This window comes from Phodopus roborovskii, unplaced genomic scaffold, assembly GCF_943737965.1.
Source record: "Phodopus roborovskii unplaced genomic scaffold, PHOROB, whole genome shotgun sequence".
In the NCBI taxonomy this organism is placed as follows: Eukaryota; Metazoa; Chordata; class Mammalia; order Rodentia; family Cricetidae; genus Phodopus; species Phodopus roborovskii.
In genome coordinates this window covers 3,863,219-3,887,464 of record NW_026126682.1, presented here as the reverse complement: position 1 = coordinate 3,887,464, position 24,246 = coordinate 3,863,219, and the positions used below count along the sequence as shown (strand labels likewise).

General features: G+C 42.0%; 2 protein-coding genes across 5 annotated transcripts in view; one reads left to right on the top strand and one right to left on the bottom strand.

The window, feature by feature from the left end:
* The first annotated feature begins 614 nt into the window (after positions 1-614).
* Positions 615-18,197, top strand: Tmem243 (transmembrane protein 243). Of its 2 annotated transcripts, XM_051174600.1 has the most exons (5): positions 615-729; positions 1,038-1,297; positions 15,543-15,593; positions 16,540-16,644; positions 17,689-18,197. In XM_051174600.1, exons 2-5 carry the CDS (start codon positions 1,220-1,222, stop codon positions 17,809-17,811), a joined length of 357 nt encoding a protein of 118 aa, XP_051030557.1. In that variant the 5' UTR covers positions 615-729; positions 1,038-1,219; the 3' UTR covers positions 17,812-18,197. The 2 variants fall into 2 exon arrangements, with proteins under 2 accessions (XP_051030557.1, XP_051030558.1); XM_051174601.1 differs by lacking the exons at positions 615-729; positions 1,038-1,297 and adding an exon at positions 12,496-12,650.
* The window catches only part of Dmtf1 (cyclin D binding myb like transcription factor 1), a 46,723-nt gene continuing 40,547 nt past the window's right edge, over positions 18,071-24,246 (bottom strand). For all 3 annotated transcript variants that reach the window (XM_051174597.1, XM_051174598.1, XM_051174599.1), the window contains 5 exons: positions 24,079-24,164; positions 21,136-21,291; positions 20,419-20,793; positions 19,585-19,729; positions 18,071-19,381 (listed from right to left, as the gene is read on the bottom strand). In XM_051174597.1, coding sequence (XP_051030554.1) covers positions 19,272-19,381; positions 19,585-19,729; positions 20,419-20,793; positions 21,136-21,291; positions 24,079-24,164 — 872 coding nt within the window. In that variant the 3' untranslated portion in view covers positions 18,071-19,271. The remainder of the gene's footprint in view (positions 19,382-19,584; positions 19,730-20,418; positions 20,794-21,135; positions 21,292-24,078; positions 24,165-24,246) is intronic.

Here is a 24,246-nt window from a genome sequence, read left to right as displayed (position 1 = left end):
CCTGCACGTTAACACTTCGAGGGCTCTCTTGAATCTAGGTATTATAGTGTTGGGACAAATCCGTGTAGCTGTTTGGTTTTTATAAAGATCTCCAAATGTAGAGCGACCTGTACTTTTGCAGCTCGTTCACTTCCATCCTGCTCTCTAAGCCCCAAGACCCCCAAAGAGGCCATGGCAGCAAACGTGCTTAGTCAGCACCTTCACTGGACCAGTCTAAGAAATATCGAGCACCGTTTCTTCCTGTTTATGTAAACTGGGACCTCTAATTCTTTACGTGACACAGAATAAAAACAAGCACACAAAATGCCAATGCTTCCGGTACTTAAAAAGTGTTCAAATGCGAACGCTGGCGTGGTCAAAGCTGGCCCCTCTTAAAAGACGCCGAGTTCGCGGTGTCTTCGGAACCGTGCTTGGGCCACGTGCACGGCGCAGCCGCTCATTGCCCAGAGGCGGAGAAACGCGTGGCTGCGGAGCCCCGCGCAGGGCGGGCGGCGGAGAACCCGCAGCTCTGCAAATAAAGCTCGGCAGCCTAGGCGGCGTCTCTGCCCGTGGGATTGGCTGCCCGAGTCGTGACGCGGCCTGGGCGGGCCCGACCGGTTTGCGACAGTGGCCGCGGGTCCGGGATCCGAGAGCCCCGGGGTCTCGCCGGCGTCTGGGAGCCGCGGCTCGGAGTGGCGGCGGCTGCGAGCGCCACCGGGGTCCGCCGCGCGCGTGGCCCGCGACACCGAGGTCTGGGCTGCGGGCGGGCTGGCGGGCGCAGCCGGGGCTGCCGGGAGCGTGGGGAGCGGGCGCCGGCGGGGACGGGACGCTGGGAGCGGAGCCCGGGAGGCGTGCGGGGGCGCGCTCGCCCGCAACTTCACTCCTGCCGCCCGCCCGCCGCGCCGGGGGACTCGGGCCGGGAAAAGTTTGTCCCCGCGGAGGCGAGGCGAGGCGAGGGGAGGCGAGCAGAGATTGGGGGCGGCGGGAGCGGGCGGGGGCGGCCGGCGGGGCGTCGGCCAAGGCAATCGCTGTTTGTTTCTTTTCACTTCCTGCGGCAGCCGCTGGAGATGAGGACGGCGGGGCCGAGGCGGAGCGGACGCGGGCCCCGGGACTGACGGTCGCCCCGTCGGGATTTCCCGTCCCCCTCCACCCCTCCAGGGCCATGCGTGCGCCCTGAGGGGCGGGCGAGCTGATGCGGACTCGCTTTTGAGCGGCCACGGACGAGAGAAGCAGCCCCAAAATGGAGGATTTTACTACCAGGACCTACGGGACCAGCGGCCTGGACAACAGACCTCTGTTCGGGGAGACGTCTGCCAAGGTGAGTGCGGGAGTGGGCCCCGGGCCAGAGTGCGCCTGTCCCGCCTCCCTCCATCCCGCCGGCTCCTGCCTGGAGTGGACTTGGGAGTGCAGAGGGCTGGCCCTGTAGTCCTGCTCCCTCTCGGGATGTTTGCCCTGCACTCATCTCCAAGAGCAGGTTGGAGTGGAGAAAAGTTCAGAAAGTTCTGGGCAGTTAGTTTGTGGGAAGCCCTTCACGAGAGTGCAGAAACCCCACGGTGGAGGGAGATTCCGGTGAGGGTTGCACAACCGCACTTTCGAGCTGTATACTTGAGGTGTAAAGAGCTTCCGCCCTGAGCCCAGGGTTGCTTCTGATTATTGTGTACTTAGAGTCCTTAAGGGGTCCTTGCTGAACTTTGGAAGCAGTTATGTGAGGGTGGATGCTCGCTACCATTCTAGGAGGTGATCAAAGGGCCCCAGCGCTTAAATAAGCAAAGAGCTTGATTAGGTAATACTTCTGGCCAACAACTGAAGAGAGCCTTTCTATGTACTCAGCATTAACTTTGAGATGTCTGGGCAAGATTAGCCTGCTGTTTGTTCCCTCACTTGTAAATGTTACTGGTGACCATTGACCCCTGATAAAGGGCTGTCAGCCTTTCCAAAGTTATGGCACTTAGTGCAGAGCTTGGATTGCTTACTTTTGGTGAAGAGCCTGTAGCGCATATAGGGAACTTCTCCACCTGGCTGTCAGGGGCACCGCCCTGAATTTGGAAGCTGTCAGCTTGCTTAAATTCCACGTAGATTTTTGCTTTATCTTGGAGTATTTTTAATAAAACAGTTTAAGCTCGATGTCCAGATTCTTGTGGCTTTACATAAACCCAGCTCACTGTGCTCGTGAACTCCAGTTTAATGCAGACATTACTAAGCATTCGTTACAAATCAGGTCCTGGATATTGAAGGAAAGTGGTCAGGAATAGAAGATGTAGGTAGATGTGCCCTATGTCACACAGCACAGGGGAAATGTGTTTGGGGTACAAAGAGAAAAAGGTTGCATTTATATAGAGAATTCAGACAACTGTCCCCAAATGGTTATCTCCTGCACATATTTTTTGAGCATTGATTGGGAGTCTGAGTGATTGGGAGACCTCTGAACTCCGTAGACCCTGTAATGCAGTGGTACTAAGCTTCCCGATGGACTTGACTTGTGCAGATACTCAGAAGCTGAGGCAATCACTGTTAGTTTCAGCATTCCGGAGGCTGGGGTGGAAGGAGCAATTGATCTCAGGTGTTCAAGGTACATAGCGCAAACTTGATCCCAACATAAAACCAGAAGCTTCAAAAGCAAAACAGCTAAACCTCCTAACAACTGTGTAGACATTGAGAAATAATTGATGTTATTGACCAGCCCACTGCCTAATGCTTGAAAGTTTCCTGCCATCCCTCATCCATTTGAAACCCATCCAAGGACATCAGTGTCCAAATATATCTCTGTTCATGAGACACCTGAGTCCAAGTGTGCAGTGAGTAGAATGTTTAGCACTACTTAGGCAACTTTAGAATGTCACAGCTTTGGTGACTTAAGGAAAAAATTAAGCATAATATAATTACAATTCTCTTACAACTGCATCAACCAGCTTGCCTTTTGAGGTAGATGGGGCCATTGCATATAAATTCCATGGAATGGAGAAAGGAGAGAAATCCATGTTTCCAATGAATTGAAATGCCTAACCTGAAGGAGAAGCATCAGCAGTTTACAATAAAGACTTTATTTGTAGGCTGGAAGAGGCAAGGAACCCGAACTCAATAACGATAAGACACATTGCAAGCCATTCCTTTGGGCAGTAGGAACCAAACTGCTGGGAATGGAGGAGTCTTGGGGGATTTCTCACTCTTCCTTGTATTTAGGCATCTCTGGTTTACTCCTTTTCAGATGCCAGGAAACTAGACACTGTAGCCACTTCAGTGCAAACTTGGTAATAGTGAACTACTGTTTACCAGAAAAAAATCTAGAGAGGAAAAAGCCCACTTTCTTACAACAGATTCTCAGACCTTTTAGTGATCTTATTTCTTTAGAACAATCAATGGTTACAGGTGCATAGACTCTTATAGGTGTAATCCCTAGTTTTTAAGATAAGGAGGACTGAATCCCTCCCAGACAGGAGAGTCTGGAGGGCTCGTGTTTTCTCAGTGCCCAGCACCCAGCTTTCCCTTGTTTGATCATCAGCACCCTTTTTAAGATGGGGGTTTTATTTCTGGTGTACAACTAAGGAAGTGAACTTCACAGGGTTATTTGTTCAGTCACACGTTACTTCTCTGGCTATCATTTCACTGTTCCCTTTTGTGAGGGGGAACAGTGAGGTGAATAATAACTTACTAATGTAGTGTGAAACACTCTTGACACACTGTAGACATTCATACACTGTTGTCATTTCCCAGGATTAGGAGTGAAGGGGTTGCCCCAGGTCATGTAGTGAGTTTGCACTCATGACACTGGAATCGACTAGAGAAGAAGAAATATAACCTGGTGGACCCTGAGCAGCGTCTGGGTGGGCAGGCCTGAAGGATGGTAGGCCCTCTCTACTGAATGGTCACAGTGACTGGAATTACAAACTTACTCAGTCTTCCCCGTGATGTGTGGGGACAGCTGCATAGTTGAAACCACCTAAACAGTTCTTGTTACATTTGAGGGACACTGACAGAGGGAGTGGTGGTCATCTTTTATAAGAAACTACACCTCACTAAGACCTTTAAATACCAGTCCTGGTCAGGATACCAGAATGTTATTTTCATGGTTTGAAACCATTTCTTCCCAGCAAAGAGACAGATTGGTGTGAGCCGGAGGCAAGCCTAGGCTAAGTAGTTCCAGGCCACTCTGAGATCTATGTGAGACTCTTGTTTCAAACAAAACTAAGAAACGAAAACATTAAGTTCTGTTGCATAATAAATTTCTTTCAGATAAAAACCAAGTATGACAGAGAGCAAAATGATACATATGTGATGTGTCTATGCCCATGATGTAGTTTTTGTACTTGGTAAAAGAGCACTACCCATATGTGGACCACAGGAGCAAGGTGGTCCTAACAGGCACAAGGCTCCAAGCCAATTCATGACACTCCCCCCCCCCCCACCACACTAACCAACCAAAACACCCAGAAGACTTAAGCTGAGTGGTAGAGCTCTTGTCTAACACACAAGGTCCTATGTGTTCGATCCGTAACATCTCACACACACACACACACACACACACACACACACACACACACACGCACACACTCTCTCTCTGTCTCACTCTACAAAGAAGTATTTGGGCTTTATATGTAGTAATTTAAAATTTCTTTGTACACCTTCCAAGATATTTAAACCCATAATCCATTGTTTCAGTATATAATCAGGATAAATTAAGATTTTAAAAATATTTTTTATTAAGTCTTTGATGTTCAGTATATGTTTTATGCTTGGAGTCTGTTTCAGTTTAGATTGGCCACATTTCAGGTACTAACCAAATGCTGCCAATCCCATCATTTGGACAGTGTGTTCCAAAGCTAGTGGATTGCCATTATGGTTTTGTAGCCCAGTTTATGAGTGCCTTCCTTTGCTGTGAGTGTTTCAGAAGCCTGACTTGCTGATTTTCTCTCTCATGCTAGTCGATGAGGGTGGGTGAGTTGTTTTTCTGCTTGGTGGTGTGGCCTTTTAGCCCTACCTACTCCCACATGGGACATGGTTCTATAGGATTCTTTATGGTGGACCTAGGACTCTTTCTTTGCTCCTCTGTCTCCTCCTCTGCTGTAATGTGAACTCAGATCTGGAGATAGTCCTCCTTGGTTTTAGAAAAGCACCTGTCTCACCACACAGTAGTAGCACACGCCTTTAATCCCAGCACTTGGGAGGCAGAGACAGGTGGATCTCTGTGAGTTCCAGGCCAGCCTGATCTACAAAGTGAGTTCCAGGACAGCCAGAGCTACACAGAGAAACCCAGTCTTAAAAACCAAACCAAACCAAAACCAAAATCAAAACCAGACACCAGTCTCTCCAGTAGAAGGGCAGAAAGTTGTTGTCCAGGGTTGAGTGTCATCATTTCTTGACTTTGTAGTTGGTTGCTAGGTATCAGTTGTCTAGGCTGAGTAGAACTGCATGCGAAGAAGACAGTGATTTTTTTTTTTCCCAGTGGGAGAGAGCAAAGCGTTTCCCCACAGCTAATGCAGATGAGCAGAGGACAAATGCTCCACTTGGGTGGGATGTGTTCCAGTGATGGTCACTGATTACAAAGTACATGGTTAATCTTCTGAGAAGAGCAGTGACATTGTGTTGCTTGTGTTGGAACATGAAGGTGAGCTGTTGCCGCGGTGGGCTTTATAGCGGATAGCAAGGGCTTTATAGCGGATAGCAAGGTGCTCTGGAGAGATTAGTGGACTCCACAGCCTCCAGTAAATAAGTAAGCGAAACCAAGATTTTTTTCATTACTTGTAGTCCTAATTGTTTGAACTGGGAATATTCAAATGTAAGATGAGAATGTTATTTATGTTTTTTAGCCCCTTTTAAAAAACGTGTTTTTTTTTTTTTTTTTTTTTTTTCATTTTTCTTTTTTTCTTCTGATTAAGGTCTTCGATGCCTCTCTTGCTCACGGTCCCACAAGGTTGCCCTCTGAGGAGTGTAAGCGTCTAGTTTCTCTTGACAGCTTAATTTCTGGGATGCCATGAGCACAGCTCTGTCTCCCTTAAAGGAGAGCTACTTGCCAAAGGAGTGCAAACCGTTGCCTTTTCTCATCTAGCCTGACAAATCACTTTGAGTTCCTTGAGCCAAAGATGGAGTTCTGGACAAATGGATGCAGTGACTTTTCCCTTTCTACTCTGTGTAACTTTTCTCCCTCCTGTCTCAAGATGAGTGAACTTGAGTCTCTGGGGATGGGCCTCTGTAAGGCATCAGATGTTTGCAAAGCTCTGCAGAAGACATCCAGAGAGGGTTGAGATGCATTGGTTGTGTCATGCTCTATACTAGCTCCATCCAAGGGCACATTTCTCCTCTGACTTTGGAGCTGTCTCCTTTTTCTCCCTCTTCTGGGGATTGAACTCAGGATGTCAGGCTTGTGTGGCAAGTGCTTTTTTACTCACTGAACTGTCTTGTTGGTCTCGCAGCTAACTGCCTTTCAGTTTTTATGATCTTGCTCCAAATGTGAATCCTGTTGCATGTCTTATTTTCTACTAGGAACCTTCTAGCCCTGCTTCTGTCCTTGCTTCTCTCCAACAAATCTGGTTAAGAAGGACACCCTGGCATTGTTCGGTGTACTGTGAGGAACTTAGGCAGATGTGGCTTCTTCTGAGTATGGTCCCTAAGTGAAGGGGCCATTGACGCACTCTTTGTATGTTTTGTAAGTATTAGGTGATGTGAGGGTTAGTGTCATCCCCAAATAACCTATATTCTTGGAGATTCTAAAACAATGGAACACAAGGGCTTCTGTTCAGAAACCTGGTTTTGCTGGCTGCCCAAACAGGAAGTGGTGTTTTAAACACTCAGGCAATTCAATTACTCTCTTCCCGTTGAAGTATATATAGCAGAGGCCAGCAGTAAATGGGTTCCTTACAAAGTATTGTGTAAGAAACAAACAGACCGAGCCTGGCCTCTCAGAAAGCTTTAATGGTTTACTGTTCTCTGGGAAGACTGATCTTTTGCTCAGGTGTAAATGCCTGGTTCTGATGAGCTGAATAATTAATTCTCTTATGGTCAGATGCAGGTTGTGCATAGATATGGGAACAATATTTTTCTCAGCTGAGATTGTTGGCAAACTTGAGTGTTCTTATGGGAAGTGAAACCAATATAAAGTTACTGGCTGCTGTAGAAATTGGGGCTAAGCATGGAGGAGTAAGTCAGCTCCCACTCAGCTTGGAAGAGCCACTAAATCAATCACTGAAGACTTCTCATTAGATATGGCCACCTGAATAGGTCACCAATTTACCATTGAACAACAACCATTCTGCTGTAAGGACTTGGATTTCCTAATCCTTCCAGTAACCTAGCAGGTTGTAGACAAGTGGAAGACTACATCGTTAGTTAAGTGACTTATCCAGGCCCACTGAAGAAGTGGAAGGCGGCTTGTAAATTAGGTCTGTCAGGCCTCTGCCTCAGTGTTTATGCAGTCTGCCATTCTGAAGCTTGGTTGCACCCCATTAGTGTGCTTCTGTGGGTACCAACTATGGTTGTTTCTCTCCCCTTAAATATGTGGGCTGTGTTTATGCTCTATTTTTACTTTGATTTCCATAAACGGTGCTTCAATGAACATAATCTATTTCAGGTATCAGTGAGAATCTGCTAGGATGAATGTACAAAATATTTATAACCTGAAGGTGCTTCAAAATGTGAATATTATGAAAGGGAAAATTAAATGTCTGTGCACTAACTTTCTCTTGATCAAAGAGGGAATTTTGGATTCATATTCATGCCTAGCAGTGCAAAATGTGTGACATTGTCAGAGTGGATATATTTTTAATTTCATTTTTGGACTCTGTAGACCAGGCTGGCCTCAAATTCAGAGAGATCAGCCTGCCTCTGTCCAAGTACTGAGATTAAAGGAATATATTGCGGTTTAATAAAGATCAGGATAAACAAATAGGCAGAATAGATGTTTATTCAGGGAGAAATAACTTAGAACCTAGACAGATGAACACCAGCAAGTTCCACCAGAGGATGTTCTCCTATCCACGTTCTGCCAGCATCTGCCAGCAAGAGAGCATTCCCCTCTCCTCCTCAGACCTCTTTCCACAGGTCACTTCCGCCCCTGGCTCCACCCCCAATGGGCGTGGTCAGTGCCACAGAAGGAAACAGTGAATATCCCACTACAGGAATATGTCACTATGCCTGGCCACCTGAATTCTTGAGACCCCTCTCCTGGAATTGCTGCTGCTTGTGGTTCTGTTAGTGCTCGCTGTTTCTTTGGGATGTCTTGGAAAAGTTGAACCAATGGGCAGAATTCACTGTTCCTCAGACTTAGCCAGTGAGGCAAGAAGTCTCATTTTCACACATGTGGATGTCATCACCCTGCCCCCTTTCCCGTTGTCGCCAGTAATTATACAATGGGAATTACACATTTAGGAGAGCCATACAACTCAGAAGAAACCCTGACAGGACATGACAGGAACCCTCCCACATTTCATATCTTCTTGAAATTTTTTTCCCCCTCAGGACTATCTTATCCAGCTTTTCTAGAGCTTGAATGACATGAGGTTTTCCTCTGCAACTGGAAGAAAATCAAAGTGATTTCTGAAAACCCATCTCCCGACTTATAGCATTAAAACCCTTAAGTCTGGGAAATGTGAAAGTAGGAAGTGGCTCAGGTCTGATCCCTCACTCTAGGTAACATGGGAAGTTCTGTTGTGGGCTTTGCATGGTAACACATTGCTTTGCTTCCTTAAGAGAACCCACTATCCAGATACTGAAGGAAGCGTGGGACAGGCAGCTAAGTACTGATAGATGTCAGAATGTCTCCTTTGATAGCTGGAGTCCTCAAGGATGTCAGGTCAGATTCTGCGCCTTGACCTAGAAGCAGGAGTAGAATTTTAACTGGGCATGGTGATAGCAGATCTCAAGAAGAGTCCAGTGCAAATTCATGAAGTTCACATCTCAGAAAATGTGCTGGAGGGAAGATGGAGTGTTCTTTTTCTCCTCTTACCATTGCGTATTAGGACCTACCTGGTCTTTTTATTATTAGTACATCAGTGTTCCTGGAACAGAGTGCCACTTAGTGTGTCATTTCTAAAGGACAGAAAATTATTTTCTCACTGTTCTAGGAGGTTGGAAGTCCAAGACAAAGGCATCAGCAAGATCAGTGTCAGGTTGGAGCTTGCTTTCAAGGTGGTGGCATGTTGCTGCCCCCTAGAGGAGAGTAATGCTGTGTTCTCAACATAGTGGAAAGATTTCAAGGGCTGGGGGTGGTGGTGAGGATCCCATGCAGGAGGGCACCTCAAAGATGACATGACACCCTCTCTTCCTCCCTCTCCTACTCCCTCCTTTTCTGTCCCAGACAGAGTTTCTCTGTATCCCTGGCTGTCCTGGAACTTGCTCTATAGATCAGGTTGGCCATGACCTCAAAGATCCACTAGCCTCTGCCTCTTAAGTGCTGGGAGTAATGGCATGTACCACCATGCCAGGATCCAAAAGGGACACCTCTTAAACCAGCCCTGGAGGGTTGTTTCCACATTAGATTTGGAGAGGATGCCACTACTTAAGCTGGGGCACAGCTCTCCAGGCTCATTCCTGATTCATGTTTGGTTATTGTTGCATAGATTGTTTGCAGCACCCCTCTCTATATTCTTGCATGCTTCCTTGCTTTTCCTTAAAAAGGGCTTCTCAAATTTCACACCCCTTAGTGATTTCTCATGCCCACCCCCACCCTGTTCACTCTTCATCTATGGATCTTAAGTCAATAGAAAAAGCAGAAAGTGGAGGTTTAAATCCAAGCAGGCAATGAGAACTAGTGAATGGTTTAAATGGAGAGGATGGATTAAGGAAGAGAATGGGGGGGGGGAGACGGGAGTGACAGCAAAGCCCCTTTCAGATCCTCATTAGGCAGGAATGGAGTTGGGGAGGGATGCACACTCACATCTTTCCTAGCATTTTGTTTTGTGGGGATGACTGATATAGTGGGTTCAGGAGTAGGACTGAGAACCTGAGGGGAGAGAGAGCTTCCAGCCACTTCCTGGAGAGGTCAGAAGCAGTCAAGTCAAAATAAAAGATGTGTGGAAACAGTTACGGATTAGCTGAGGACAGACAACACATGTTGTAGGGAACCCATCTGCCTTTGTAGTTGTATTATGGGTATTATGCTTATCAGAGGAGTATGATGAGATACAATGAAGCCACTCTGAACACGGGCAGCTCCCACTGGCACATGGCTTGGTTTTGTCTTGAATTAGAAAAAGGTGCTCTTCTGGGAGGGTGAGAGATGACCATGGCACAAACCTAGAAAGTTCACTTATATGAAGTGACTCAACATCCGACAGTCAAAAAACTTTGGCCTTACTGTCCCCAAATTTGACACGTGGAGGAAGAGATGAGCCAAGTTCTAAGACCGTTTAGACTACCCAGAGCAAGGCCTCATGCCAGTACCCAGTAGTTGTTGGGGGTTTGGACCACAGGGCTCAGGCCCAAATTTCCCAAGTGAGTCTTCTGTGCAGTTCTGAAATTGCTAAGCCCATAGTCAGTCTGCAAGGCGGGCCCTCAAGTCACAGCGTTGGTGTAGCGGATTGTTTAGGTCCTCGTTAGTGAATGTGGTTCAGTTTGGGGGGCGGGAGGGACTAGAGAAGGGGGATTTTGCATAGCCAGTAGTTGAGATGAGGATGGGAAGACATTGCTGTGACTGAAAGTTGTCTTATGCTGGCCTGAAAAAGAAAACGTGCAGCCTGGTGAAATCCTGGCTCACTGAGTCTAGGATTGGCCCCCAGGGGTGTGAGCTTTTCTGCTAAGGATTGGAGGCCAGCAGCATCTCTGGAGAGCTTGGAGTAGCTGACAGTAAAGTTTTTTCTTGTGCCACAGTTTTGAGGTGGAAAAAAGAGGAACATTCAAGTGTGCAGTGTGGAGACACACCTGGGCAAGAGGTGTAATTCTACAGGGCAACCTCCAGCTCTACCTGAGGACCATTCCCTACCCCACCTTTTCCAAGAGTGTGGAGAATGTGTGCCATCCTGTTTTTGGTTTTTCTCCTTTCCTGTTTTCTTCCTGGGAGTGCTGAGACACATTGCATAAGGATGAGCTCTGTGAATGAAGTCTTAGTAATCACTGCCTTGTTCTGCTTCAGCAGAATCTGACATTATTATAAAACTAGGAAGACATCAACCCTTGTAATCCCCATTGTTTATTATTGCTGTTTCCTTGAAATAAACACCCAGGAAGCACCTGAGGATGTTGGGCCCGAGCTGCGGGACCAGGCCAGAGTTTCTGCTGTTCTGTTACATGCCAGCCCTACAAAGCAGTGAGGCTACATTTGGTTGTGACAGGTCAGGGCCCAGGTGAGATGAAGGGACAGCCATTTTTCCCACTGTTAATTAACTGCCAGTCTCAGGGAAGCACCCAAGTAGTATATCTTACTTTGATGGATTAAGTGTAAAGTCTGGGTGATCTTTGGGGGTCTTGGAGTGGGAATCTTTCTCCTGAGGGGTGATGCCCAGGAATGGATTATAGTGGAAGTGATGATTTATGTTTGGCTCTGGAGGAGAGGTCATTGAAGTGGGACCAGCATCTCAACCACTTCACCTTCCAAGTTATAGTTCACTCATTTGGGAATGTACCTGCCATGTCTTATTCTATGTCAGCTTATTCTATGAACCAACAGAATTGTTTTATGAAATATTGCATTTGCTATATCCACTGTTTATATTGTGCAACTGATTTCACCCAGGGCCAGAACTTTGCCTTACTCGATGATCCAGCAGGATGTATACTTTGACTAGTGAGAATTAAAACTCTCAGCTGCCATGAACCTCAGAACAGTGTTCTTGGATTTCAAGATGCCTAAAATCACGGGAAGAAGTTAAGACCCTTCCCTCTTAGCTAACTCCTAACCATATACTATGGATATTTGAGGTGCACAATCTTTCTCTTTTGTAGAATTTCACACGGATGTGTTTGTACTGTTATTTGAATCAACCCTCCCCTCAGTAGTTCTACCCTCTCACCTAAAGGTCATACTCTCTTTGCCAGCTGCATTCTATTATTACTGAACACAAATGCCACAACTGAGGTGTGACAGCTGAGTTGGCTATGCCAGATGGCATGGGTATTATGTAGTCATAGTACTGTGGAAGTGCATATATATATGCATGTGTGCTTGTATGTACTTAATATGTAATATATAATATATATAAGCTTGGGCAGGGTGGAGCTATGTGATTTTATCATGCTGCTCAGAATATACAGTTTAAAATACAAATTGTTTATATTTGAAATTTCTCTTTTGGTAATTTTGGATCCTTGACCATAGGTACCTGAAGCAATGGAAAGCAGAGTCTCACCAAGCAAGAGTATTGTAGTAGACCTAAATTTAAATCAGAAGTGATTTCATAGGCCAATTCCCCCTGAATCCTCTTGCCTCTTCCCACTTTTTAATGTTGTCTAAGCTCCGTTAGAATTCTTGCCTTTATCTTTTTGTTACTAGGGTTTTATGTTTAGCAAAAAACATGCTTTGGAAGTAGGAAAAGGATAATTTGCCAAGGAAATGGAATATTGAAAACAATGCTTGTTTGCATTCTAAAGTCTATAGCAACAGGGAGTCTCCCAAGAGTGGGTGGCAGCTGCTGGCTACTGGTTACTTGAGATGTTCCTGCCAATATCCTGTAAAAGCCATAACTACCTGAGTTTTAGCCTGAGGGCCTGTACCTTTTTCATCAGCGAGCTGAACGATGACTGACCAGGCAAGACTGGGGACTTGGTGACTAGGCCTACTCTGACCCAAGTGTAGTCTGAATTGGATTCAGAATTGTAAATTGTTGAAACTATCATTTAGCCCATTTTGGTCTATCAAAAAACAAGACAGGATTTAAGGGGTTACATAGCTAGACAGTGGCAGAGTAAGCTGAGAACTAGGATGAAAATAGAATCTGGGGTTATGGAAAGAGGTGCTTTATAGGAAAAATAGATTCACACTAGCTGCAGTCCCAGAAAAACCTGAGTTTCACTTTCTCTTACAAATGGCAAAGTTTAAAAATGCAACATTTATCTCCTTTAAATGCTGACGCCTTAACTAGTGATTGAATCATTCTAAGAGACACCTGAACCCTGGAATATAATCTTTGTCCCAAACAAAAGACTTTTATCCCAAGCTTTGAACTCTTAAAATGGTTTTGCTCAAGGCTCTTAGGAAATCTTGTTAAAAATATTTTGACAGCCTATGTGGAGCAAGATTTGATTTTGCATTTAAATGGGCTCTTAGGTGAGGCTAATGCAACTGGCCCTTATTCCATGCTGGAGTGGCCAGGGTTTGGATACAGCATTAGAAGAAGTGAAAAGTTTCAGATTGACTCTGGTTCTTCTGAGTTGCATTTATGGTTGGCTGTATCAGGGGACCCGAAGGCAAGGCACTGGCTGGGAAAAAGAAAACCCTGCTAAGGAGCCTTTCTGCCACATCCTGAATTGTTCATCGTAGGAACAACAGAGAGATTGTTAATTCAGAATACTTGGCAGGGAAATTTTATTTAGGTGTACTTTCATTACAGTGATCAAAGCAGTTATGCTATTCTTAATAGGCCAATAGGATATGTTACTAATAGGCTTTGTGAGGTGCCATCTGTTACTTGACAGCTTTGTTTACAGCAGTAGTGGCTTTTAGGATATGCTGTCTAGCATGGAATGTTAAGTTCAATTGAAACTTTTGGTGGGGGGTGGTAGGCCTCACAATCTTGGTACTTTACCTTAAAATTGTAGATCTTGGGTGTTTTAATTTTCCTGAGCCTCTATTCCCATATGCAAATCATACTTGCAATTTCATCCTTGTATGTATGTATGTATGTATGTATGTTATGTATGTATGTGTGGTATGTATGTGTATGCATACATTGGAGGTCAGAGGTTGATGTTCGATGTTGTCCTTTATCATTCAATTAATTTTTGGGATAAGGTCTCCTAATTCAGCTACTCTGGCTGGCCATTGAGCTCTACAGACTCTCTTGTCTCTGTACCTTATCCACTCCTGTGTCCAGCTTTCAAAAAAAAGTGTATGCTGGGCATGCAGGTGGCTAGAGGCCAGAAGAGGTCAGATCCCCTGGAGCTAGAGTTAATAGGTACTCAAGTTATGTGAAAGTCTGCTCAATTGCTCTCCATTATTTTTTGTTCTTTCTCTTGTTATACCTGATTTTGGCAGACAAGCTGCTCTGACATTTGAAAACTGGCTTACCTTGATATTATACACCCATGTTGATGACAGCTGTTAGGGTATCAAGACCCAAGTCTCTAAGAGCAGATATTCTCAGGATACAGTTGACACTTTCGCATAGTAGTACAGATTTATTTAATCCTTATACACTTTGTTAAAACACATATACATTAGTTGTGTGTGGGAGGAAGTAAAGTGATTAATGAATTGTTCTCCAGTCTCTTTCCTAAGAAATGGTCTTAATATCAGGTGGGCTGTGGTGGTAGGTCTTTTGAGTTCTTAGTGCAATTAGGGTGTGTTTGTAGTTTAGTGTTTCCTTGTAACTTTTGACCACTGGCCTTCATCTGGAGTTGTAGTATGTCCTTGCATAAATCAGGCACACCGAATCCTGGCTTCTTATACTCTCTGCTCTGCCTAGGAGAGGTTTTAGTTTGTTGCTGTCTCTCCTGCTGTTGACACTAAAAACAATCTTTCAAGGACCAAAGTGGTACGGAGTCTACTGGATTGAATCTCAGTAGCTCCTGTTCCACAAATAAAACTTAAGGACTTAATAAGCTTTTTGGCTTTTCACAAATAAGTTGTTCTCAGTGGCCCTAAAGTATTGGTCAAGTCTTAAATCCCAACCTTGTTGTATATACATTATCTTTTCTCTTGGGATGGGGTTGTTGGGGAATCAAGCCTAGGGCCCTGTGCATACCAGGCAAGTGCTGTACTACTGATAACTCTAGCCCTCTGTTCTCTAATTCTATAAAGAACATGCCAACCTTAGTAACACAGTTATGCTTGGTTTTGGAGGTAGCTCCAATTTTTGGCAAGTCGTTTAAAACATAGTAGGCCCAAGTTTACCCTAACCTGTAAAATTTAGGTTCCCTCTTTAGATACTTTATAGTATTGGTTAGGTTAATCAGTCTGGTGCCAAGGCTATGGCTCGCAACCTGAACACCATTCCCCCTCTCATACCATTCCCAATAGCACATGGGCTCCTCAGTTGACCTCCTTTTTCATAACCTTTTTTGTGGTGATGCCTTGCTTGTACAAATAAAGCCTGCCTGAAGGTCAGAGAATGGAGTTTGCCACTAGCTAATCACTGAGGTAGGTAAAGGCAGTCAGAAGTGACATAGCTGGGCAGAAACAGGATATAAGGAAGGAGAAACAGGAACTTGCTCTCCTGTCTGCTGAGATGCAAAGGAGGTAAGGTGTGGCATTGGCTTCTTTTCTCTCATCTCTCAGCATTTTCTCTGTATCTACTCTGTGTTTTTATTACTTAGACCAATTAACAACTCCATTTACACGGTTCCATATTTGCATTAGTGCAGTTTTCTTTGAAAGATGTCAAAGGGCCAGTTTTTGTCTCTTCGTTCTGTAAGATTCCAGCTTCCATTCTAGCAGCACCCGGAAACAAGTCATGCAACTTACAAACTCTTGTCTCTTTCAGGACCGAATCATCAATTTAGTTGTTGGTAGCTTAACCACCTTGTTGATTCTAGTAAGTATCTTATTTATTTTTTGCTTTCATACTCTTGACCAGTTTTGAGAACTTTATTATCAATCCTCCCAAAACAAGACTTTTAAATCTTAAAGAGGGCATGAACATATAGACATTCCAATCATAGTCACGTTCAAAAGAGTAAAATCAGTCAACTGAGTTGGCTATGGTTATCTGTGTAGTGTATCTGTAAAATGATACTGGCACTAATCATTGACTATTACCTCTCCCATTTCTTTTAATGACTTAAATTTACTCTGGCCAGATTTAAAGATTCAGAGAGTATATTGTAAAATTTAAAGTTATGTATAGCATATCACAGTATGTGTGATCAAAGTAAAAACTTACAGTTCATAAAGGGTGAAAACCAAGAATAAATTTGCTAAGAGAACAAACCTTAGTTTCTCCATTGCTTTTTAATACAAGGTAGAAACAAAATGGGGATTAGAAACCTTTTAGTATTTTTCACAAAACATAGCCAAACCAGCTTTGTATATATTCATCCTTTTTCTTTTAATTTTGTAATTTTAATTTCCCATAGCATCTTGGCAGTGCTGAAAACAAATACAAAGATATTAACAGATTATGGATGAGTATGTGCCATACCAGTTTGGAGCTTTCTAATCTGTGTATTGTTCCAATTTTAGTATATTCTGCCAAAGTGAATAGCATTCACTTTTGGTAGGACTATTTATAATATAAAGAAAATTGGATCTTTTTTTAGTATTTATTAATTTTGGCAATGGGATTTAAATGATTGCTAATATTTGTTAATGAAGATATTTCTTTTTTGAGACTGGTTTTGTTTTCTTTTGTACCTGCTGGAAACAGAGGTGTTAAATAACTTGAACATGATTTTATAATACAAAATGTATTACCTTGCCTAGCTGCAGTCTAACTATACCTTGGAATTATACTTAAGGCTTTTGCATGTCTTTCCATACAGGTAACACTGATCAGTGCTTTTGTTTTCCCTCAACTACCTCCAAAACCACTGAATATATTTTTTGCTGTCTGCATCTCTTTGAGTAGTATTACTGCCTGCATACTTGTGAGTACCACAGAATTTAAATGTTTGTAAAGGCTGAATATGGTAGAGCTTAGGAAAGACTTCTTGCTCCTGGTCTATATGAAAGGACATCTCTCCTTTTTACCTCTCATCCCCAAGGATACTTACCAGATTTTACCAAGGGTAATCAGAATTAACCCTTTTTCCTCAACCCAAAGTTACATGTTTACCCATCAAGGAAAAAGTTTCTTCAGGCTTTTTAAGAATTGCCACAGTACTTCAAATGACAGAAAGTCAGAACTGGTCTGTGCACAGCGACTATACATAGGGCTCAACAGTCTTACAGGAACACCCTGGGTCACTTCTGGTAATTCTTATGGGTTTACTCGGATCTGTGTTCTTCCGAAAATCACATTTCCCAGGAAACTTATGGCTATTAAGTTGTAGTTCTATTTGTAACAAGATGGCTATAAATACAAACAGACCCCTTTGTGTGCTAAAAACACCATTACTTAAATTCTTAGATTTTGAGTTTGCCTTTCAATTCATGAAACAGTAATACCTTGGGGTGAGGTTGAGGTTTGGTGGGAGATTTGACCTACAAAACAATTTTTAAAAAAGTAGTAACATTAAAAAAAGTAAATCCACATAGGTTTTAAGCCATAACACTTAAGTAGAACTAGTCTAGGTTGAATCTACTTGGATTTTTTTTTTCTTGTCTTCTGTGCTCTGCAGCCCTGAGTGACCAAGGCTGAGATAGTTAAATTATGTATTTATTTACATAAGCTTTTATATCTGAATCAGTTACATAAATCTAAGTGCCTGCCTTTCTAGTAATTCAGATATATTAAAAATATATCTAGACACGTGTTCTCATGTGTCTTGATTGGTATATGGCTTTGATCATTGAACAAAATACAACACAAAAACAGGAATATATATGATCTTGGACAATGGAAACACATAAAGAATTAATGGCTGCAGTGGCTTCAGGAATGATGATTAACCGAAGACTATCAGAATTAGTTGTATTTTACATTGTAATAGTTGGTCATTACTTAAATTCTTATTTGATTCTTCTTTTAGATCTACTGGTATCGACAAGGAGACTTAGAACCGAAATTTAGAAATCTAATTTACTATATCTTATTTTCTATCATCATGTTATGTATATGTGCGAACTTGTACTTCCATGATGTGGGAAGGTGAAGCTGCCGACAAGAAATACTTACCAGGACACTATCTATGTGAATTAACTGCTGGAAACAAGTATGCTGAAGAATCTCTGCACAAGTGTGGCACATGATTATCACGTTCATTGTAACTCTGAATTCCCTCTTGCAAGGGAGCTGTATCATAGATTTCCGCTTTTCTAAAGAAGCTGAAACATTCCAGCCCTCAAATGGCAAAGTCTTTTCACTTTTGAAATCAGTTTTTTTTTTTAACAATTTAATTGCATGGCTCAATCTTACATTTTAAGACAAATACTCTTTTATTTCTGTTAAACTGAATTTACAATTATTGTTCCCTAGGCAACCAACTTTTGCTTATTACTACAGTTTCACATTAATAAAACAAAGATGGTGAAAAGACAACTTTGATTGTGAAGACCTAATTACAATAATAAATAAAATAATTTATACAAGTTTCCTTGTCCCCCTCCCCCCTTTTTGGACTTTTTCTATAAGGATCATATCATTAAAGCCCTATAGGCTTATTTTGGCTTTACCCTTAGGAATGACTCTTGATTTGTTTTCTTTTGATACAGAAGCAAATTTTGTGTTTTTTAAAAGTGCCTGAGGGAGAAGCTATACTGCATCCCCAACAGGTAATGCACTAAGTGAACAGCATATTCTAATACCCTTCAACTATTTTTCTGGGCAATTGATATAATAAAACATGTAATAAAAAGTCATGGTTACCAGACACAGGCAATATCCCCTCCCCTCACTGAATGAGATCAAAGTGCTAACTGTAAACTACTGGCTGTCTCTGATGAGGGGTGGTAACTGCTTTGCTATGGTGTGTTTTGTTACTCCATATTCCCTTTAAGAGTTAAAGACAAAGACCTGTAGTGGATTTTCTTGACTCTAATTTAATGCTTTTCTCTTTACCTCTCCTCAGTCAGCTCCCACTGCCAGCAATGGGGTAACCAAAATAACAACCACCTTCCATGTTCTTGTATTGAAATGCTGGTCATGTCTCTTGAACTCCTAAGTCAGTCGTTCTGAAGGTCACTGTTAACTAAGCTGGACCATGTTGATAATATAACCTGAACTATAACCAGGCCAACTTGAGTCTGGACAGAGTACAGTGTCTTAACTGCAGACATGAGTGTTACTGCTTGCAAAAAGCCAGAGCAGTTAAGCTTTGGTGATTTGAGTAGCTGCAGTGAATGCAACTCTTCCCTCTTGACATAAAACTTAAAACAGGTCTGGGCAATTAACACTTCCTTTACTCCATAACACATTGTCATAAATTGGACCTCAGATGATATACTTAAAAGGAGGTTAAAAAGTAACAGCAGCAACAATGTGCATGACTTAAGCAAAGTAGCTACGTACAAGCCAGAGGAATGGCAAACCAGAACTCTTGGGATTGCTCCTTTCTTTGGAGATAATGTAATCAACAATGTGGCTTCTTTACTTGAAGTACCTGTTCCTGACACTTTAGTGACAGTTTACCAAGTCCTCAACATCTTTTGAATCTTCAGAAACAGGACTGCCTAAAGATGATCCGATTATATTTGATTCTTCCTGGTGATGTTGGAATATGGGATCTGTAATGAGTTAAGTTTAAATAAAGTTAGTATTAGTCGTACTTTACTTATTATCCAGTCTTAACTATTTTACCAACATGTAATGTAGTATTAGGCAACAAGAGAACACTGATAGATCAAGACAAGATTAACAAGACTGGATAAAACTGCCCCCTCCCCCCTCCAGTTTACCAGGCTTATGATTAAGAGTCTTAGTATAGTACCTGTTAGTGTTGTCAAAGGCAAGACAGATTCAGTATCTATAACATCGGCTGCCTGGATAAAGCCATGTGGTGAAGGAACGATAAGTATTGTTTCGTCATCAATTGTTTGATGGACTTGGTGTACTATGGTGGGAGACTCTAAGTCCTAAATAATATTAAAAGAAGGAAAGAAAGAAAAAAGAGAGACTTATATTCCCCAAGTATATCCAGGTCTATTAGCACTTAAAACATCCTCCATTTTAAAATTAGAACATAAAGGTTAAAGCCTTAAAAAGATGGGTGAGTCTATGAACCTCAATAGTCTTCTGATATAATGAATACTGATAAAAAGGAACTTAAGCCAACCACTGTGCACTGTGGGATGTATGTAAAATCTATTATTACCCATACCACCCAAAGGTGATCCAAGAGTGGACCCAGCTAACAAATGCCACTCAATCTGTTACCTGTGGAGTGGGGACACTTCAGCAAGGAACTATGCTCAGGTATATCCAGCAATAAGAGCTGGTCCACTGATACTTTTTGAGTTTGTACTTTGTGAGTCTAAAGAAAAGAGGGTACTAGATCAGTGATTCTCAAACTGGGTGGTTTCGAACCCTATGGGGACACATACCAGATATTACACTTGATTCATAACAGTAGCAAAATTACAGTTAGTTATGAAGTAGCAATAAAATAATTTTATGGTTGGGAGTCACCACCACATGAGGAACTATATTAAAGGGTTGCAGCATTAGGAAAGTTGAGAACCCCTGCCGTAGACAGTATCTCTCCTTAAAGTACCCGTGAGGCCCAAGGCAAAACCCATAGGCTGCAGCTGTGTGCACAGCTTACCTCAGTAACATAAGCACTGGCTAAGTCAGAAGGCGGTTCTTCCTGCTTAAGGTCAGTATCGGCAATTTCTTCCTCTGGTCTGACCATAACACTGTTCATCAGTTCTGTGCTATTTTGGTCACTGAATTTAGAAACATTAGTATTAAATGATGGTTGTATAGTCATCTTAGGCCGAGGAATTTCATCTGGGAAAGTGTCTGCTTCTAGTGCATCTGGAGGCTCAGGGAAATCAGATGAGTGAAGATCACTGTCAACTGTCAGTTCTGCTTGGGACATTGAAGATGCGATGTCTTCTGTAGCAAGAGTTTGAATAATGACTCTTGGTGTGTGACACTGCACTGTGACATTGTCACTTGTGTTCAACAGATGTTCTGGCTATAAAATAGTAAAGGAAACTATCAATGACAAAGAACTAGCAGCCTGTCCTTTCATACCTTTCACTTCTGCAACTACTTTTATCATCACTTTTCTAGTGTCTGTGTTTACTTCCCATAGAATGGCTTCCTCTTGTAAATTCTCTGTTTGAATGGATACCCATCTACTAAAAGGGCAACAGTGGAGATTAGAGGTATACCCAGTGAAGAATTAAGTTCAAAATACTGCACCGGGGACAAGTGATATGAGAAGTACTCTGATATCCAACCCAAACTACATTTCTATCAACTAATCCTGACTTATAATAGACATTCAAAAATTAAGTATAATTATATAACATACGGATAAAGCATGAACAATGATCTGTTCAGGAGAAGCAGGAGCAGCAGCTGCCAGGGTTACTGTGGGACTTGTGGTCAGAGTTAGGGGAAGGCCTTGACTTGAGCTTGTTTGAAGAAGGTAGGTACCTGGAGTACCAGTGGGCTGTAAATGGAAAGACTAAAGAAGAAAAAGAGGTTCAACACAGGTACAAAAGCCTATGGATTGATTAAGTCTACAACTGCATTGAAGAAAACCGAATTTACTAGCTAGCGATGTACTTGCCAATCCTATTTCTAGTTCTGGTTTAAACTAAGTTTCCACAAGCTACCATGGGTGATGTGGGAAACAATCTCAATTACATCTTTAAAACTTTTATCTGTGGTAAATAAAATCCAGCAAGATGCTCAGTGGCTTAAGAGATTTGCCACCAAAACTGAATTTGATCCCCAGAAAGAGAACTAAGTCTTGTACGTAATCCTTTGACCTCCATCAGGACTAAGCCATGCAGCAGCCTCCCCCCTTTGCCCCTGCCAATGATGAGATGCATCAACAGCAGCAGCAACAACCACAACAACAACAACAGTCTAACACCACATTTTTGGAAAGGTACATTGGCAGTGTTCATTTAACTGAAATGTTTTTATGGATTAATAAGTAAAATGAAGATGCCATTTGAAAAGGATCTTAACTAGCAGTACGTTTATCTTTTTTTAATACACCCCACCAATCAAACTATACAAAAATTCTGAACAAGATTTATAAACTTATTTATAAATATATATAAAAAGGAAAGAAAGCTTTTAATAATTTACAAACCTTAGTACAGACACATTTTAGAAGTCAAATATAGCCACATGCATACTTTATTAAATAAGAATTTAAATATATTTACCTTTTTGAGATTTTGTAGTGACAGAATTATCCACTAATAGGTTTAAAACCAAAGTGTCTATATGAGCCAGGGTTAACCTAACAAGCTACAGAGTTAAGTGTTTTGTACTTTAGGGAGAGGTAAACTGGAAAGTCTACTATCTTGGCCAAAATCTTTCCTGTGTCCTGGATCCCTGAATACAGATTTTCTTAATGCTAATGAGATAATATCTACATTTGATGCAAAGGGCTGGTAGAATTACAAATGATTATTAAAGGGCCTACCACCACTGGGAACTCACTTTTTCTCTGCTTCCCCCCAAAGTGAAAACCAGTAATTTTTTTAAAGGTTAAAAGTGTTTATCACAGCTAGGGATCCACACTAATACCATATATAAACACATTTCAATTGTTTTAATAAACTGAAGTCTCTATATATTAAGAAAATTATGGTGTTTTGCCTGTTGTTTGTGCACTCAATGTGCCTGGTGCCCACAGAAGTCAGAAAAGGGTGCTAAATCCCCTGGAACTTAATTGTGAGTCACCATGGTAGATGCTGGGAACTGAACTTAGGTCCTTTGGAAGAGTGGCCAGTGCACATACAGCTGAGCAATGTCTCTAACAGCAGGCTCTTAAAAATATTTTGCTGTGACCTTATAATTAAAACAAACATTTACCTTTCTCCAAGTAAAATAAGCATAAAATAAAATTCTGTCGCTATCAGTGCATTCCTACTCTGAGTTCACTACAGTCTCAAGCCCAGAGATGGAAATAGATTTTTTAGGGAATGGGGTGATATTCAAGGGATTTAGCTAAAGGGTGTTGGCTAAATTATGGTATTCACAATACAATAATAAATCTACAAAATAAATCTCGAAGTAACGTTTGTGCTTATATTTTCTTAATAAAATAGGAACTAACTTGGGGCTTGCTTTAGGAAGGAGGACATGACTGGGACTTGCTTCTTGAATTTTCATTGCTCCTAAAGAAAAACCTATACATTTAAGTCATGACCCCTCACACCTCACAACTACAGGCAATAAATATTTACTTGAATCATATCCAGATGTATGTTTATTTGGAGAATTTCAAATAAGTGAGAACCACAAGAGAATCTCTCGCTTATGGAGCTACATATAGGTAAATCCACTGGTAAGCCACAATATATTTTTAATATACCTGACTCACTGAAGAACAAGCTGGTATATTATAGATAAGTGGTTGTTTATCCTAGCAGCAGTACAGCTGACTGCAGCTTCAGCTTCTGCTACCACCCAGCACAGTAATCACATTGCTAGCCCAAAATCCAAAATCAAGCATTCAGGCATGAATTTTCTGTCAACTGATATTTTCATTTCAGATAAATTTGCAGTTAGAATACTGTCATTTATACCGAGTGTATAGTAGGGGCAAAACTGCAAATGCATGTGTGGGCTAGAGGGCGACATAGGTGTCTTCCTCAATCTCTCTCCAACCAGTCTCTCACTGAAATTGAGCTTACTCACTTGGTTAGACTGGCTGGTCATTAAACCCCCAACGGTGTGATTATAGGTTTTTGTATGCTGCCATGCCCACATTTTGGTGCTGGGAATCCAAGGTCCTTGTCCTTATAAAACAAACACTTTCTATCTCTGAGCCATCTCCCCAACTCCTGAAAACTGCTTAACATTTTTACAGGTAACAAGATTTTGCAAAACTGTAACCATAAGCACTGAAACTATAAACATTTTGTATCCAGTGACTAGCATAAGACCTTACTCAACATATTCAATAAATATTACCAATAGCTTATGAAGTGTCCACCAACTTTTCCTTAATAATCAGTTTGACCTGAGGCAGTACAAATCTTTAACACTATTATTACTCTCATTTTCAGATTAAAAAAACAAAAAACAATGTATTGCTTTATGTATACATAGAGAAAAAGCAGAATGACAATGACATAAAAGTGGACGTTCCATTTAAGTCTAGTCTATCCAGTTGGTCTCAGAATCCTAATTACAGCTACTTATATAATAATTTTGTAAGAGAAACCTGACCTTTCTTTTGCATAAAGACAGCCAATAACTATTATCTGAAATATTTATTACTCACTGGAAGAATCTCAAATGTCTGTAGTGTTCCACTGTTTAGTGTTATTGTTTCTGAGTCAACAGAAGCAGCAGGGGAATCTGTGGAAGCTGTAGCAAGAACAAGGACAATAATAAAATGCTTTGTGAAGTTTTTCCAATGGAACCAGCTTCATGAAGGAAATCTCACACT